Below are 17,090 nucleotides of genomic sequence, written 5' to 3'. Positions count from 1 at the left end.
AAGGTAGGGATTAACCTGCCACATAAACAGTGATAACAAGGGAAACAACTGCTGCTGGTGCAACCAAATCTGCAGTTAATGTTTTTTGTACACATTTATTTGATATCTAACTCCACCTTTTCAAAATGTTACACATATACAATCAGGAACACATTTTCAACATATTGCCATCATAACTCATGTATATTATTCCTATTCTTATTTATTCAAATAGCCTATATGGTGCTGATGTAAAATTGCATCGATAGTGATTACCTCCCTTGCCACAGTTTGCACAACAAAAGTTACAGAAAGTTGCCCGTACTGCTACCGATATATGACAAAACAGAATCTGAAATTTTGTTCTCTTGGGTCGCCTATGGCTTGAGATTTTTCTGTCATGCTATTTGAATAACACACACACACACACACTAAAAACACTGGGATAAGAGAGAGAGAGAGAGAAAAATACAGACCACTTCAGTGAAGGCCTTTTCATGGAGTTTTTTCAGTGGCTTGTTGTCCAGAGTCTTGTCTTTGCTTTTCTGCACGTTGAAGAACTGCTCCATGGCCAGGTTCACTATCAAGTCTGCAAGACAAACACACACGATCACACATATTTAGATTATCAGAATCTTTACCGCAATTTTGATCTGTTACATTCGCTGCGTGTCGGAACTGGAATTCCGACACCTGTGTTTAGCGTTGGCTGCGTGCCGGTACTTGAGTTCCGACGGATATCACGAATTTTTAACAGTGTAAACGGTCCTGCTGACCAAGGGAAACAACCCCTGCAATGAACTTCTATCTGTCTACAGTGGTACCATTCACTGTAAACAGTTCCTTCCCTTAAATTGTTGGGATTAATAAAAATTTTGTTGACGGTGTGCGACCCACGTGTTTTGACTTTTCCAAGATGGCGGATCGTTCTGCTGAGACGTAGTAACTTGAAAAGAGTGCTAGAACGTGTTATTCAGTACGGTTCTGATCTTGACCTCAGTGATGATGATAGTGGAGATGATATTTTAGATTCTGGTGACGATTTTGTGCCAATGGACGATCATTTGGGTGATGATTCGGGCAATGCAAGTGTCGATCATGACATTGTGTATGATGAACCCATGACGTAGAAAGTTTTTTTGTTTTGCTTCAAATTGGATATTTTGCCTGGATATGAAGACAACAAAAGGTATGTACTTTCAAATGTTTCATATATTTTCTAAAAGAGTAAGTTCCAAACTTTGCAAAAACATAAGGTATGTAAGGTTATCTTGTGTTGTTGATTTTTAATAATTTTTTCAAAATGGCTCTAAATCGCGCGTTGGCAGGGAACACAGGGGAAATTTAGACGCGCAGCGAATGAGTTAAGAGAATATCTGGAACCATTGAATTGCAAGAAAAACTTCCTAAAAAGTACAAAGCTTTATGTGGATTTAGAGATGCAGCAATACAGCTAGGTTGTTGATATCTTCACAGAACAGTTTCCACAGTTAAGCCAAAACACCTGAAACTAAATCAAGTAAAAATATAGCTGTTAACTGTTCAGATTCAGTACATGAACAAATCGACGTCGCTATTACATTTTGGCGTACCTGATTTTAGACAGCTCTTCAGCAGAAGGCCAACATTATTTTTTGTTATGAAATAGTGTTTATATTTGTACCTGGTATGGATAGAAAGAATGTTAAAGGCACAGTAAGCCTCCCGTAAACCATCACAGACACTGTCAGGCTTTTACACACAGTACAAACACCCTTTCATTTAAACACTCACCGCTTGAGAACATCCTAGGTGCCCTCTGTAAAGAGCGAGCAATTTTCAAAGAATTTATGTTTGCGTGGTTTTTCTTACCCCTGAGCCATCGTGAACCCGTGTGATCCAGTTTCCCTTTTTCACAATGTAGTCGTCAGTTAGTAATTTGAATGCGACTCGATGTGAGCTTATCTGCAATAGCACGTTATTATGTACCTCTGACTATGCACGAAACAAACGGCTGTAGTTCACAAGAACTCTAGCAATGGCTTTTGACTGTTCAGAGGAACTGGCGATAGGCATAAACCGTCGTCTGCTACGAGAACCACGACCTTGCGTGACCCTGCTTCCGGGCTTTTATTTTTTCAAACTTTCAAAACTTCGAATTGTACTGATCTCGTCTTGATGAAAAACAAATTTCTTTTATGATTTAAGAATGTTTGTGTAACAAGTTATCAATTTATTATTTAGATTTTAAAAGTTAGGTCTAGCGCCAAAACGCACCACGGTCCGATTGTCCGAGACAATCCGCAAAATTAATTCCTTAAAAATTGCTCGCTCTTTACGTTGGGCACCTAGGCTGTTCCCGTTCGGTGAGTGTTTAAATGAAAGGGTGTTTGTACTGTGTGTAAAAGCCTGACAGTATCTGTGATGGTTTATGGGGGGCTTACTGTGCCTTTAAATCATGTATTGTCCATCGTATTTTAGAGAATATTTCTCATGGAGAATGATTTACTTAGTCGAAAGAACAAAAACATCAAAATCGCCAAGAACCAAGTTACGCCAAAATTCCAGGACAACGACGAAATGTGGACCATTGAGCGCAATACTGACCATCCAGATATCTGTTGTTGTGGTCATCCTGTGTCCAGATCTTGCCTTGTCTGGCGATCACTGACAGCATGTAGTTCATCAGCAAAGAGTCTCCTAGAAGCCCATTGGCTTTCTTAGAAACCTGCAACACAAACACATACAGCACAAACACACATACAGCATCATATATTGCAAGGTGGTTTTCCTCCATTTTTATTCTGAGATGATTTTTTTTCAGCCCACTGTTTGTTTGTTTGTTTGCTTAACGCCCAACCGACCACGAAGGGCCATATCAGGGCGGTGCTGCTTTGACATTTAACGTGCGCCACACACAAGACAGAAGTCGCAGCACAGGCTTCATGTCTCACCCAGTCACATTATTCTGACACCGGACCAACCAGTCCTAGCACTAACCCCATAATGCCAGACGCCAGGCGGAGCAGCCACTAGATTGCCAATTTTAAAGTCTTAGGTATGACCCGGCCGGGGTTCGAACCCACGACCTCCCGATCACGGGGCGGACGCCTTACCACTATCAGCCTACTGTGGTAAAGAGACTAGAAACACTGAAAGCAACACACGTACATCAGAGCATCATTTCCATAGGCTGTAGATTTGAAGATAATTAGCAGAAAATATGCCACCAAGTCCTCTACCTCGGATATAAGTCTAGTAAGAAAGTGTAACATGTTCGCTGGTTATTATAGCACTAATGCTTGCTCCCTCACTCATGAAGACATGTGCAGATGTAGCTAGACAGTAAGATAGAGACAGACACACATACAGAACACCCCCCCCCCCCCCCCCTTCCTCCCCCTGCCACACACATAAATCGCAACCTATTGCAAGTCCCATTTGAAAGTATATATCATCTCCAATGGGCAGCACACATGATTAATCCCGCATAAACACATGCAAGAATGGACACACATGCAGACATGCTGAAAAATACACAAGCACGCATGCACACACGCACACACACACACACACACACACACACAAACACACACACAAACACACACTCAACCCCCCACCCCACCCTCACAAAACAAACAACTCCCAACCTCTTTGAGCTCTCTCCTGGTGATCTTGTTGTCATAGTGTTGAAGCATTTCCGCGGCAACAGATGCTGCCTCCTCCTCCGCTTCAGCGGCAATCACCTCTTCCTCGATGAACTCCATGGCAACAATGTCAAAGTGAACGTCATCCAGCTACAAGGCAGAATTAAATAATGAAATCGAGTCAAGGTATTAGCAAAGGGATTTTTCCAGACCTTAAATTAATCATGTCTGCTGAGTTATTTCAGAAGCTCTGAAAAAAAAGATGAAAGAAAGAAAGAAAGAAAGAAAGAAAGAAAAGATAAACAGAACGATAGAAAACAATATGGGAAAGCTTTTTCGTGTATGTCAGGAGACACTTTTCATTTCTTATGTCCAACCTCATGGTAGACAACAACGAATGCAGATCTCCTTGCAGTTCTCTCCCTTGACAACTTCCCTGCAGGCTGAAGTGAAGAACATGCACACACTGTCCATTCCTGAACAACCATGATAACCAAGAGCAACAGCAAACAATTTGTTGAACATGATCTTGTGCACCAACCTCACCCAGTAAGTAAAGCAAGTGTTCCCTAGAGGTATTGGCAATTGGTATCCTATCGCTCTGTAAGGCAACTATAAGTCAGGGATCGCGTTTACGCACGATTTTTGCGTATTTGACGCATTTTAAAAGTCGCTGACGCGTTTTTTTTCGCCGCGACGCGTAAGCCATACGCAAAAATATTGTAACTTTTTCTTGTCTTCACGCAGCGCTTTTGCTCTGACTTAATAATCACCCGATCCTGAAACTGACTATAGGGCTCGAGAAGTGACGACACACATGAAATCTGCGCGTCAAAACTAAAGTCCGTTTCTTTTGGCATCGAAGTATCGCAAACGAACGTAACGAGGGTATTACCAGATAATGTCTTGTCGGATAATGAAACAGACATTAGCTGCTCTCCCATCTCGCGCTTCCAAAAGGCGGAAAGTGTGTCTAGTCGTATTAGAGCGGGAAACAAACTCGCAAGGCCCGAAGGTTGGAGACAGCAGGGGTGTTATTCGACAGGCGTGCGCGGAGTTCGACAGGAAAACTCGCCGTATTTAGGTAAGGAGTGTCTTTAAGTCTTTCGTGCGTGTTTTGTTTGTGTCTGTACGTGTTTTCGTAGTACGCAAAAATATTGGTCCGTGACGCGGTTTTTTTCGTTTCGTTGCGTATGACTTACGCGGTTTTTAAAAAGCTAGCGCGATCCCTGTATGGTGTATGCTTTTAATTAAGTGTTGTTGAATATGAATGTAGATGTAAATGCTTGTATAACTGTGTTTTAATTTTAAATGTGTCAAGCGCAAAGAGCATAATTGTAAAGTTATGATGTTGCGCTATATAAATGCTCATTTATTATTATTATTATTAAGTCATGGAAAATCAGGCTGCTTTAATTCTCACTGGGGAAAGCAATGTGCTATACAATACGGCGCAACCCATGTTTTTTCCCTGCGTGCGTGTATTCATGTTACCAAGCCTAGATACTTTTGCTGTGAACTTGGGGTCATTATCATTACTGATGTCCTGCGTGCACACAGGGTTGTTCGGACGACGAGGAGAGTGGGCACAAACTTGACTGGAAAATAAATCCCTCGCCGAACATGGGAGTCGAACCCACACCGATAGCGACAACTGGTCTAACAGCGCCCCCACACATCAATCCCCTTCAACTTCACCTATACAGTGCAACCCCCTATTAAGACCTCCCCCATACTTGTTCAGATTTTCTGCGGCCTTAAAAAAAAAAACAAGAAGGGCAAAGCCCATACGACTCACATGCTTTACACATTTTTCCTACCAAAATACATGTGACCTTGACCCAAGGTCAAGGTCATCCAAGGTCATGCAACACAAAGCTGTTAATTCAAGACATAGGAAGTACAATGGTGCTTATTGGCTCTTTCTACCATGAGATATGGTCACTTTTAGTGGTTCACAACCTTATTTTGGTCACATTTCATAAGGGTCAAAGTGACCTTGACCATATGTGACCAAATGTGTCTCATGATGAAAGCATAACATGTGCCCCACATAATCTTTAAGTTTGAAACAGTTATCTTCCATAGTTCAGGGTCAAGGTCACTTCAAAATATGTATACAATCCAACTTTGAAGAGCTCCTGTGACCTTGACCTTGAAGCAAGGTAAACCAAACTGGTATCAAAAGATGGGGCTTACTTTGCCCTATATATCATATATAGGTGAGGTATTGAATCTCAAAAACTTCAGAGAAAATGGGAAAAATATGAAAAATAGCTGTTTTTTAGGCAACATTTATGGCCCCTGCGACCTTGACCTTGAAGCAAGGTCAAGATGCTATGTATGTTTTTTGGGGCCTTGTCATCATACACCATCTTGCCAAATTTGGTACTGATAGACTGAATAGTGTCCAAGAAATATCCAACGTTAAAGTTTTCCGGACGGACGTCCGGACGACGTCCGTCCGGACGTCCGGACGGACGGACGGACGACTCGGGTGAGTACATAGACTCACTTTTGCTTCGCATGTGAGTCAAAAAACCACTGACCACTCCAGGAATGACTCTATGCAGCTCTTCATGCAACAGCTCGAGGTAGACGTTGTTTGCGGTCTCGTCGGTCATGTAGGACTGAGCCATCTCGATGACACACTCTCGCACCACGTCCCTCAGTCCCAGGTCCACTGCGTCGTCCAGTAGGGTGGTCAGGAAATCCTCCAGGGGGTCTCGCTTCGGCAGCTTGGACTCCATGTACCTGATGAAACAGTAAGAAGTCAGATTTGAGTGTGTATGTGTGTGGTGTGTGTGTGTGTGAGAGAGAGAGGGTCAAGTGGGTCTTGCTTCGGCAGCTTGGCCTCCATGTATCTGATGAAACGGTAAGAGGAGAGGAAGATTTGTGTGAGAGAGAGAGAGAGAGAGAGAGAGAGAGAGAGAGAGAGAGAGAGAGAGAGAGAGAGAGAGAGAGCAGGGGTGGGACTCTCTTGTGATGAAAAAAGAGGAAATCCCTTTTTTCTAGGGGGGTTCGGGGGCATGCTCCCCCGAATTTTTTGTAAATGGTACATCAAAATCTGTGCAATCTGGTTTATTCTGAGACTAAAATTCAACTCGTTTGGATCGGGTAAAAAAGACATTCTCCTTACTCCCCCCCCCCCCCCCCCCAAAAAAAAAAAAACCTTTCGCACAACAATGGTAACATTGTAATGGTGCATACTTACGTAATGAACCATGTATCCGTAATCCAATACTGGCAATAGTATGATCCAAGTGACGCCCCAATGCATTGAAGCTCAAAATTACTATTAGTTATCATGATTTTCAGTCAGCACAATTTAACTCTCAAGCCTCCAGTGTTCTGTTCCATCTTCACTTCTCTCCATATCATTCAGTCAACAAGTTATAGATACTGAGATGAAATTGGACGCGAAAAAATAGATTACTCCAGCGGAATTCGTAAGTTGTGTCCGCGGAAATCCGCGTATTCGCAGAAAAGTCCCACCCTTGAGAGAGAGAGAGAAGTGGGCTTCGCTTCGGCAGCTTGGCCTCCATGTACCTGATGAAACAGCAAGCGGATGGTAAATTTTGTTTGCAGTGCTTGCATGTTATGGTTGTCCGATTTATGTGTGTGAGTGCTTGTGTGCCTGTTATGGTTGTCAGACTTATGTGTGCGAGTGCTCTATCACCATTTCATTTATCGACACCCAATCTTCGCATCACTTACTCTTCATTGAGTTCTGTGGTGACCTCACGCACAATGTCGTCAGCCAGATCCCTGATCCCGTCTGACATGATGTCCTCACACGAGTACAGTGTCGGCAGGTACAGGGGGTTGTCGTACGCCTGCCAAACAAACAGTACAATCATGTCATACGTACCCCTGTTAACAACATAATACAATCTTAATCTACCATAAGTAGTGTGCAATTTCCTCCACAAGAATACACTCATCAATGCAAGACTGAATTCCGCATTTTCCAACTTAACTAAAAATTGAGCTTAAAAGGTTATTGTTAAAGACAGTTTGGTATTGACTTTAGAACTGTTATAATTTAAATGGTTACACATGAACATGTATCATTTCTTCGGTGTCAGAAAGTCAGAGTGATCGGGTGACAATTAGTGAGAGAAATAAAATGATGAGTACCTAAAATAATTTACAATCGGATAAACTGTGACTTGCGATTCTAAAGTAAACTCATAATAGTTAAAGTGTTTAGCTTGTTTTCCTGAGTTTTCTTGTTGTTGTAATTGTTTTTTGTCATGGTAAAAGTAAAATAGCATGACAGTATATTGTGCAGCTTTGTTAGCTGTGATTTCAGGTTATCTAAACTTTCGACGCTCTCAACAAATATTCTTGAAACTTCACTAATTACTGTTCAAGTCTATATTGTGTAATTCTAACTGTATTTCTACACAACCAACACGTAAACAATTAGTAAGACTTCTAGTAAAAGGCCAAAGAATAACTAATTCAGAGGGAAGATTTGTGTCTACAGAAACTAGAGAGAGACAGATCGATCGAGTCTCATTAAATACAAAGTGAATGCACTGAGAAACAGCTACATTTTGCCAAAGACGTGTAACTACAAATAGGAAGAAGCTAAGAGATTTGTGAGGATAATACTGAACAACAAAATTGTGCTGGTTCAAGAAAAATAAAACAAAAAATGAAGGTACAATATGCTTCAAAGAACATGCATGCAAACATGAAGAAATGCAAACAAAAAATGAAATATACCCTAAAATCAAGCAATAGTTTTAGCTGAAATAAACACAGGATAAACAAATGTGACTGTGCATTTGCTTTTTCAGATCTTTTGTTCATAACCTCTGTAAATTTACCTCCAATTTAAGAATTCTCCCTTCTTTATAAGACCGGAATTTCTCAGATTATTGGGTCTTAAAAGGGGGGTTCCACTGTATCTTAATTATTCTTCCAATGGCTGAAGACAGTACATGTACAGTCACAAGAGGTTTTTGCGGAAAGTTGAGGGTTTTAAAGTGGCAAAGGCATAAGGCTTGAGTGCGTGTCCTTGAGTGTGTGTTTCGAACTGTTCATGCGAAGAAATTCTGAATAAAATTTTGTTTAAACCAAAGGCATAATTATCACTGGTCTGTACCAAACAGAGAAATTGAAAGCAACAGAGAATAAACATGGGAAGCAGTGTAAGGTGTCTGCCGGAATGAGATGAGCATGAAACTAGGTTTGATGTTTACTCCTGCAGGTATTGATAAGAACAGTTATAATTGAAATTGTTACACACATGAACATGTATCATTTCTTTGGTGTCAGAAAGTCAGAGTGATCGGGTGTCAATCGGCTAAACTGTGACTTGCATCTAGTATTTCCTAGAGCCATCTTTCTTTAGAGACTTGTATTGGTGTATCTGAACATATGTGCACCCCTTTATATACTCGTGCACTTGACAAAGATCCAACAGTGAAAGTTTCAGGGCTGGGAAAACTGCGATGACACACGCAGGACAAACTATAAGACTTCAGTTGGCGTTAGGGGGAAAAAAACGGAGAAGAAAAGCTTCTCTTGTCAAAATGAGTTTAATAACCCAGAATGAAATATAAAAAGGAAAATAGCTACATGCTCACACACTCAGTCACATGTAAGACACACACACACATTTATTCAGGGATATTACCTACACAATACAATATAAGGAAAAAGCAAGAAAAATGTAGAGAGAAATACAAATGCTTTTTTCAGGAGTAAATAGGAAAAGGTAAAAAAGCAAGCAAGGAGGCTGAAATATAGACGACCAAAAAGAAACAGGTAATTTGTAACTCGGCTATTCTCAATGAGGATGAAAAAGAAAATCATATACAAATTGAAAGGCTACATTTTTTTTTTAAATATACAGGAGCCAAGAAAAACGGAAAAAAAGTTGAAGATGAAATGTTTTACAGGATGGTACACTCGTGGGCTTGGTTCGTAATATTTAGGAAGGATCAGGGGTCTGCGTTCGTATTCGTCAAACGTCTCCATCAGCAAATCCGGAATTATCTCCTCTTCCAGAAATTCGCTCACAAGGTCCGACAAAAAGTCCTCCGTGAACATTGGATGTTTTCTCATATACCTGAGTATGGTGCGCTGGAAAACCAGTGTGTTAATTTAATAGCATCCAACCACCTGAATACAGTGCAGTCACACCACCAAAGGAATGTTTTTGGTAAGTAAACGTGTACAAATATTTGAGTTGAAAATGAAAGGCGCTGAAGGATGAAAATCATAACAATTTGTGTTACAAAATTTATACATGCTGATAGTTCTGAGAGAGAGAGAAAGAAAGAGAGAGGGGCAGGGGAGGGAGAAAGTAAGGGAGGTGGAGAGCTCGATAGAGATCTTCTGTGTTTGCATGAGTCTCTCTGTTTGTATAGCACTGTGTGTGTGTGTGTGTGTGTGTGTGTGTGTGTGTGGTGTGTGTGTGTGTGCGTGTGTGTGTGTGTGTGTGTGTGCGTGTGTGCGTGCGTGTGTGTGTGTGTGTGTGTGTGAGAGACATATCTTTCTTTCTTTATTTGGTGTTTAACGTCGTTTTCAACCATGAAGGTTATATCGTGACGGGGAAAGGGGGAGAGATGGAATAGAGCCACTTGTTAATTGTTTCTTGTTCACAAAAGCACTAATAAAAAAATTGCTCCAGGGGCTTGCAACGTAGTACAATATATTACCTTACTGGGAGAATGCAAGTTTCCAGTACAAAGGACTTAACATTTCTTACATACTGCTTGACTAAAATCTTTACAAACATTGACTATATCCTATACAAGAAACACTTAACAAGGGTAAAAGGAGAAACAGAATCCGTTAGTCGCCTCTTACGACATGCTGGGGAGCATCGGGTAAATTCCTCCCCCTAACCCGCGGGGGGTAGAGAGACATATAAGCTAATGTGTATGTGTGTACATGTCCATGTAACATACGTGCTTGTGTGTGTGTTTTCCTAGTCGGTCTGTGTCTGCATACATCAATGCATGTGCATCTATGTATCTCTGTATGCACAGCTGTGTGTGCACTCATGTGTGAATACAATTACATGTTTACACTGTGAACTCTTCCTAACAATAATGTGCCCTCATATTCAAACAAAATGACAGAAACAACAGATTGACAAATAACACAAAACAAGACTGCATTCCTCTGGCATGCACCCACCATGCAATAATTCCCACAGAAAACAAAAAGCATGCATAAACACAATTCAAAAATCTCTCTCACTCTTCACAAATAAACAATTTAAAGCACAATTAAGACACAAAATGTTTGTCCCATGCAATTCTGCCTGCATGCAACTGAAACTAAAAGAAAATGTGCGCAACAATGAACATAAAACACAAAACCTTCCGCTGTTGTCTGCTGCTGTGACAGGGTAGAGGGAGTGAAAAGCAAAATCTGCTGGAAAACATAAGTGAAACAGTGTCATTTCTCTCTCTCAGGAAAATCAGCTGCAAACCAAATATAGAAAAACAAGCAAGCAAAAAAATATACATAGAAGGTTCATCGTTATACCCACCATTTTGTGATGCTTGGGAAAGAGATATACACAGAATATCAGTAAACGCAGACACACATACACGCACAAACTCTCCCTCTAAAACACACTGTCACACGCACACTTCAAACACACACAAAGTCACACACACATACACGCATGATCCCAAACAAATACAATGCAACAGCTATCTATAAACTCACGCAGTAACTAGCGTAGTCAACCATTCAGTTATATGAAGTCTTATATCGCGCGCGTATCTCCAGACTCGGACTCAAGGCGCTGGGATCTATTTATGCCGTGTGAGATGGAATTTTTTACACAATACATCACGCATTCACATCGACCAGCAGATCGCAGCCATTTCGGCGCATATCCTAGTCTTTTCACGGCCTATTATTCCAAGTCACACAGGTATTTTGGTGGACATTTTTTATCTATGCCTATACAATTTTGCCAGGAAAGACCCTCTTGTCAATTGTGGGATCTTTAACGTGCACAACCCAATGTAGTGTACACGAAGGGACCTCGGTTTTTCATCTCATCCGAAAGACAAGCACTTGAACCCACCACCTAGGTTAGGAAAGGGAGGAGAAAATTGCTAACGCCCTGACCCAGGGTCAAACTCGCAACCTCTCGCTTCCGAGCGCAAGTGCGTTACCACTCGGCCACCCAGTCAGTAACTGCATTGATCTCTGAATTCAAACACATGAACTTACCATATCATCTTCTGATGACTCTTCATCATCATAGATGTACTGCAACGAAAAGAAACACACATACATGTTCAAACTCTTGGAGTTTCCTCAATTGCCAGTCAAATCTTCCTGGAATACATAACTCTTACTACAAGAAACTGTGTCTTATATTCTGCTAAAAAAATTCAACCTCAGCAGCAAACAAGCAAGGAAAGGGGGAAGAAAGAGCCATAAACTTCAGAAAATTGCCTAAACTTTCATGGCCAATTTTGACAAAAACTTGCTGCAGAAAAATGATCTTGGCAACATCTCTGAGTGACAAACAGAGCAACGAGTGGGAAAAGAGAAAAAAACAAAACCTGCTCATAATCTGCTGCAAAAAATAAATCCCTTCAACACACCCAAGTGGAAGAGTGAGAAAAGAAAAGAAAATAAAACCTGCTCCAATTCCTTACCTTGTACTTTCCGTCGTCGTCAAACGACATCATGGGCATGGGCATCATGGGCATGGGCATGAAGCCGCCGAACATGGGCATCTGCTGCTGGGGTGCCCTGCGCCGCTTCTTCTTGTTCTTTGGCTTCGCCACTGCCTGGTAGTCACGGCGATCATCGTACATGTCTTTGTACCCTCGGATTGCTGGAGTTTTGCGATCCTTTTTACGCTTGCTTTTCCCACCTACCAAAGAACGTTTGTTGTTATGTTGTCTTACTGTTCACGGTCACTGTAAATTTACCCCCATGTTAAGACTATATACTCCTTAAAACCAGCTGATTTTCTTAGATCTTAAAAGGGGGATCTGACTGTCCAACACACCAAAACTTGCGAGCAGAGATCTGGCCTGCTGACACACCGATGAGGGACAAACTCTATGGACCCATGGAGAGCCTCCGGCGTACAGCAGCCTTCATCAGGGCCTCCGGAGTTGCTGTCTGAGCGAACGACGAAGAAGAAGAAGAAGAAAAGGGGGATCTCAGTGTTTACTTCTGATATAACATTGAACCCCCCCTTTAGAGCTTTAACAAATCTGACTAAGGTCTGGTTTTTGAGGAAGGGAGTTTTCAGCTTCTTCGTTCATGGGCTTAGACTCCCACGTTCACTCATGTTTTTAGCACGAGTGGATTTTTACGTGTATGACAGTTTTTACCCCGCCATTCAGGCAGCATACACCGATTTGGGGGGAAAGGACGGGAGTCTAAAACTAGTGATCAATTTATAGAGTGCAATGAACAGAAAGCTTGAATAAAAAAGGTCTTAAAAAACCACCACACAAGGGACCTCACAAAAGAGTAGCCTTTATAGACAGGTGGTTATCATAGAAAGATTAATAATCATATTGAAAAGATTCTCTTTTGGGTTTCCTTGAGGTGGTTACAACGGGAAGGTGGTTGTTATCGAGATGTCAATGCCAGGGACGGCTCTTCTTCTTCTTCTTCTGCGTTCGTGGACTGAAACTCCCACGTACACTCGTGTTTTTGCACGAGTGGAATTTTACGTTTTTTACCCCGCCATTTAGGCACCCATACGCCGCTTTCGGAGGAAGCATGCTGGGTATTTTCGTGTTTCTATAACCCACCGAACTCTGACATGGATTACAGGATCTTTTCCGTGCGCACTTGGTCTTGTGCTTGCGTGTACACACGAAGGGGGATAAGCCACTAGCAGGTCTGCACATAAGTTGACCTGGGAGATCGGAAAAATCTCCACACTTAACCCACCAGGCGGCCGCGGCCGGGATTCGAACCCTCGACCTTCCGATTAAGAGGCCGACGTCTTACCACCCCGCCACATCGCTCGTCCAGGGATGGCTCGACTTATAACAGATTTCAACTAAATCAAAATGTAAACAGGCTGCAGCCTACATGGAAGCAACTCACAGCTTCGCACAGCACAAGAACCCACACACACACCTGTACCTACCTTTGGGGGGAGGGGGAGGGTAGTACATGCCAAAGGGCGCCCCCATCACCACCGGGGAGGGCTGAGGGTACAGCTTGGGTTTGTACAGCCTCCTCTTCCTGTCCTCGTCATCGTCTTCATCATCGCTTTCCTCGCCCCAGCTGTCGTAGTCGGGCTTGGACCTAGTGTGGTGACAGACATGGACATTTTAGACTTTGTAAAGAAAAGCTTCAGATGAGTGAGAGCGGTATTTTAAGATATGAGAAACAAAGGCCTGTAAGCGCTGAGACTAAGTCTAAATACATAAGATATGTGACCCTCCACCACGGAACGAGTCGCATGTCACCTTTGCATGATTTTCATATTTTTCCATTTTCCGAAAGAGTGTTTTATGCTCTATCCAGTGCATGGTGAAAACCGTTTTAGAAAAGAGCGAAAACTGTTTGAGTTATAAGCCTGTGACTAAGGTGACCCTCACACTGTTACCAGACACTCCCCGAACTTAAATTAAGCCTAGCGCAGAACCGCGCGAGGTGACATGCGACTCATTTCGTGGTGGAGGGTCACATATGTGAAATAGACAATAGAGTAAGTGAGAGCTATGTGGAACCACTCTCCTGGCACCACAGAGAATAACAAGCAGTGAAACAATGTACAACCCTGTTTCATCCTCTTACCTTAAAATACTGCTCTGCCTCATTTCATTAAGAATAAGATTCTCTGTTTTGCCTTTTGGTGGGGTCGAGACAGACTATGCAAGTTTAGACTTTGTAAGACACTAGCACTGGAATGGGAGACTGGAGGCAGTTAAAGGAAGAAATATCCATGAATATGTATACTATAACATGTGATTAAACAAATATGACACAGATATATATATATATATATACCGCAAGACAGAATAACTACACTTTTTATGTCCTTAACTAAATTAACAGATACAAAAAAGGAAGAATTCTTTTTTTAAATTCAAAAAGATTCACCACTGAGCCTGTTCCAAAAAAATATGACATTCATAATGTAGAGTAGATTTTAATTAATGGTAGCCCAAGAAACATACAGATTTGTTAAGAAAGACAATAACTAACCACACAAACAATGCCCATGAACCATGGAACAAAACAAAGCAAACAGTGAGAAAACAGAACAACACAGTAGCCAAGTAAAGTTACTGTACCTGCCAAAGGCAATTTTGGGTATGACAGGGGGGACAATCTCATATTTATTGCCTCGTAGCGGTGGGGTGCTGGGCCCTTTCACTGGGAAATCCTCTACCCTGAAAGTAAACACACACCAAAAGTTTCTCTATAGGTTTCAGAATCATACTTTTAAACCTTTTTTCTGTTTGTATTACATTCATACCACATCACAGTAACAGTTCAAACTTTGGTACAAAACAACTTTGCAATGTGACATGACATTAACGCTAATTGTAATTCAATCAAGTTGGCGTTTCAATGAAACAGATTCTGTGATTGGGCGGGGGAAGCTGTACTCATTGTAATCTGTCAATCAATGATGTACACAAACATTTTTCCACAACATTGAGATCAATACCTTGTAAGAGATGTGACAAATAATATACCAGGCAAAATAATCTGCTTGCCCTTATAAAGAAAAGCCAGATACTATAAGTGTATGCATGCAGATCCAAAAGTGGGTTAAACAGTAATAGACATCAACAGAATTCTTATGTAACTCATTAAGTATGAAGCACATTTTTGTTTTTTGTGCACAACGCTGTGCGGATAAAAATTGGAGAGGTGGGATAATCATACTGGGGCAGATACGGCGAAGGTGTACGTCTGTATTTGCCATATGGAGGGTGGAAAGGAGTTTGTCTTGGTGGTGGCGCCGTCTTCCTCCCAAACCTAGACGGAGGGGTCCTCCGATTCGCTGGTGTGTTCTTGCCATGGGTACTCAGCTGACTCCGGATTCGAATCAACCTGCCAACAGAGAAATTGAAGTGTTTTACAAAGATACAAAGATCATTTAGTGATTTACTGATTTAGTGAATTTCGCTGATTTTGTCTAAATTACCAATAAAGTCACTGTTTTTAATTTTGTTATACATCTTCTTGAGGTTTGATCAATTCATTGCCGAGTAGAATCCAGGGCCGGACCAAGTTCGTTTGAGGTGGGGGGGGGTTCCAACTGAAGGCAGGGGTCCAGGGGCCGCCGAAGCCCCGGTGGGGTGCAGGGGCAACGCCCCGGTGGGGGGTCTGGGGGGCAAAGCCTCCCAGAAGCCGAGAAAATGTTGCATTTGTGAGGTCATTTTTTGGTCTTTCCTTGCAACTGGGAATCAAAATTATACATTTTCAACAAACACGCGGAAGTGGAAAAGGTATAGGGGCGAGCACTCAATGATCTCACAGTGGGCAGTACAGTCCCTTTCCAAAATATCGGTTCCCCAATAGCGCAGATGATATCTTGTTGCAATCGGTTGTCTGATACTATTAATACTAGTGATAGTGTAGCGTGTGACTTGACTTGTGGCCTATATGATGATGGACTTAAAACGGGGAGGGCAGGCCGTTGTCGACTTGATGTTGTTCATAATTTGAAATAGTTTTAGAAGACCAAATAAACTAAGGGAGTTGGGGGAAGAGCTTAACAAGTCCACATATTTTTTTCTTTTCTCTGAGAGGTACATCGGATGGCCAGGGGGGTGGGGGGGGGGGGGGGGGGGGGTGTTCCGGAACCCAGGAACTTAAAACTCACTAGAAAAAAAAGTGGAATCATTTCAAATTGGCTTCTGAATTTAGTCATGATTTTTCAGTTCTTAAAGCATCGTAAAGATACTATTAATGTTATCTTGAATCAACAGAATCATACTCGAAAAAGACCGAGAGAGAGACTCAGAGAGAGCGAGAGATCAGGCACTTGAAGTTAAATGCCAAGTACGTACGTATCCTTGTTGTGTGTCCAGAAGGCTTCCTTGTTCCTGACTTCCATTTCATTTCAAGTCACTGTAGATACTTTACACCATGTTCAACAACCAAATAAATCAACTTCTCTGTGCGAACCCAAAACCCAGATGCTCTTCGCTCAAAGTTGTTTACGTGCCGCCATGGTGGAATGCTGCAGCGCCATCTGCAATTTAGTGCCGAGTGACCTCCCTTGACGCAGGTGTATCCGCGGTGTCTCATCTATAATTCACCATCACAAAGGCATCAGTAGGCCTAATGGAATTAAATTGCGTGTTTACTGGCATACTGCAGGTGCGTTGGCATGGATTAAAAAGAAGATAAGCGTTCCAGAGTAACTATAGTCATCTCATCACGGCCGGGAGGGGACGGGCTGTTTCAAAGTAAAGCAGTGTTTCATGAAATTAACTTTGGTATGACAGTTTCATCGATTTTCTCTAAAGCGGCAAACGTGATAGGGTCACA

The 17,090-nt window shown here is 41.9% G+C and overlaps 1 protein-coding gene across 2 annotated transcripts in view; it reads right to left on the bottom strand.

Annotated features, from left to right (window-relative positions):
• The window catches only part of LOC138973587 (uncharacterized), a 20,491-nt gene extending 3,715 nt beyond the window's left edge, over positions 1-16,776 (bottom strand). The window contains exons 1-12 of one of the 2 annotated variants that reach the window (XM_070346297.1): positions 16,607-16,776; positions 15,477-15,644; positions 14,876-14,974; positions 13,720-13,880; positions 12,257-12,477; positions 11,823-11,861; positions 9,519-9,704; positions 7,323-7,441; positions 6,155-6,359; positions 3,609-3,755; positions 2,566-2,686; positions 456-568 (exon numbers count right to left, since the gene is read on the bottom strand). In XM_070346297.1, coding sequence (XP_070202398.1) covers positions 456-568; positions 2,566-2,686; positions 3,609-3,755; positions 6,155-6,359; positions 7,323-7,441; positions 9,519-9,704; positions 11,823-11,861; positions 12,257-12,477; positions 13,720-13,880; positions 14,876-14,974; positions 15,477-15,644; positions 16,607-16,653 — 1,626 coding nt within the window. In that variant the 5' untranslated portion in view covers positions 16,654-16,776. The remainder of the gene's footprint in view (positions 1-455; positions 569-2,565; positions 2,687-3,608; positions 3,756-6,154; positions 6,360-7,322; positions 7,442-9,518; positions 9,705-11,822; positions 11,862-12,256; positions 12,478-13,719; positions 13,881-14,875; positions 14,975-15,476; positions 15,645-16,606) is intronic. The other variant, XM_070346298.1, reaches the window with a different exon arrangement.
• Positions 16,777-17,090: the final 314 nt, after the last annotated feature.

Source organism: Littorina saxatilis, linkage group LG8 (genome assembly GCF_037325665.1).
Source record: "Littorina saxatilis isolate snail1 linkage group LG8, US_GU_Lsax_2.0, whole genome shotgun sequence".
Taxonomy (NCBI): Eukaryota; Metazoa; Mollusca; class Gastropoda; order Littorinimorpha; family Littorinidae; genus Littorina; species Littorina saxatilis.
The sequence above is the reverse complement of the archived record's forward strand: the minus strand, read 5'-3'. Positions and strand labels throughout refer to the sequence as shown.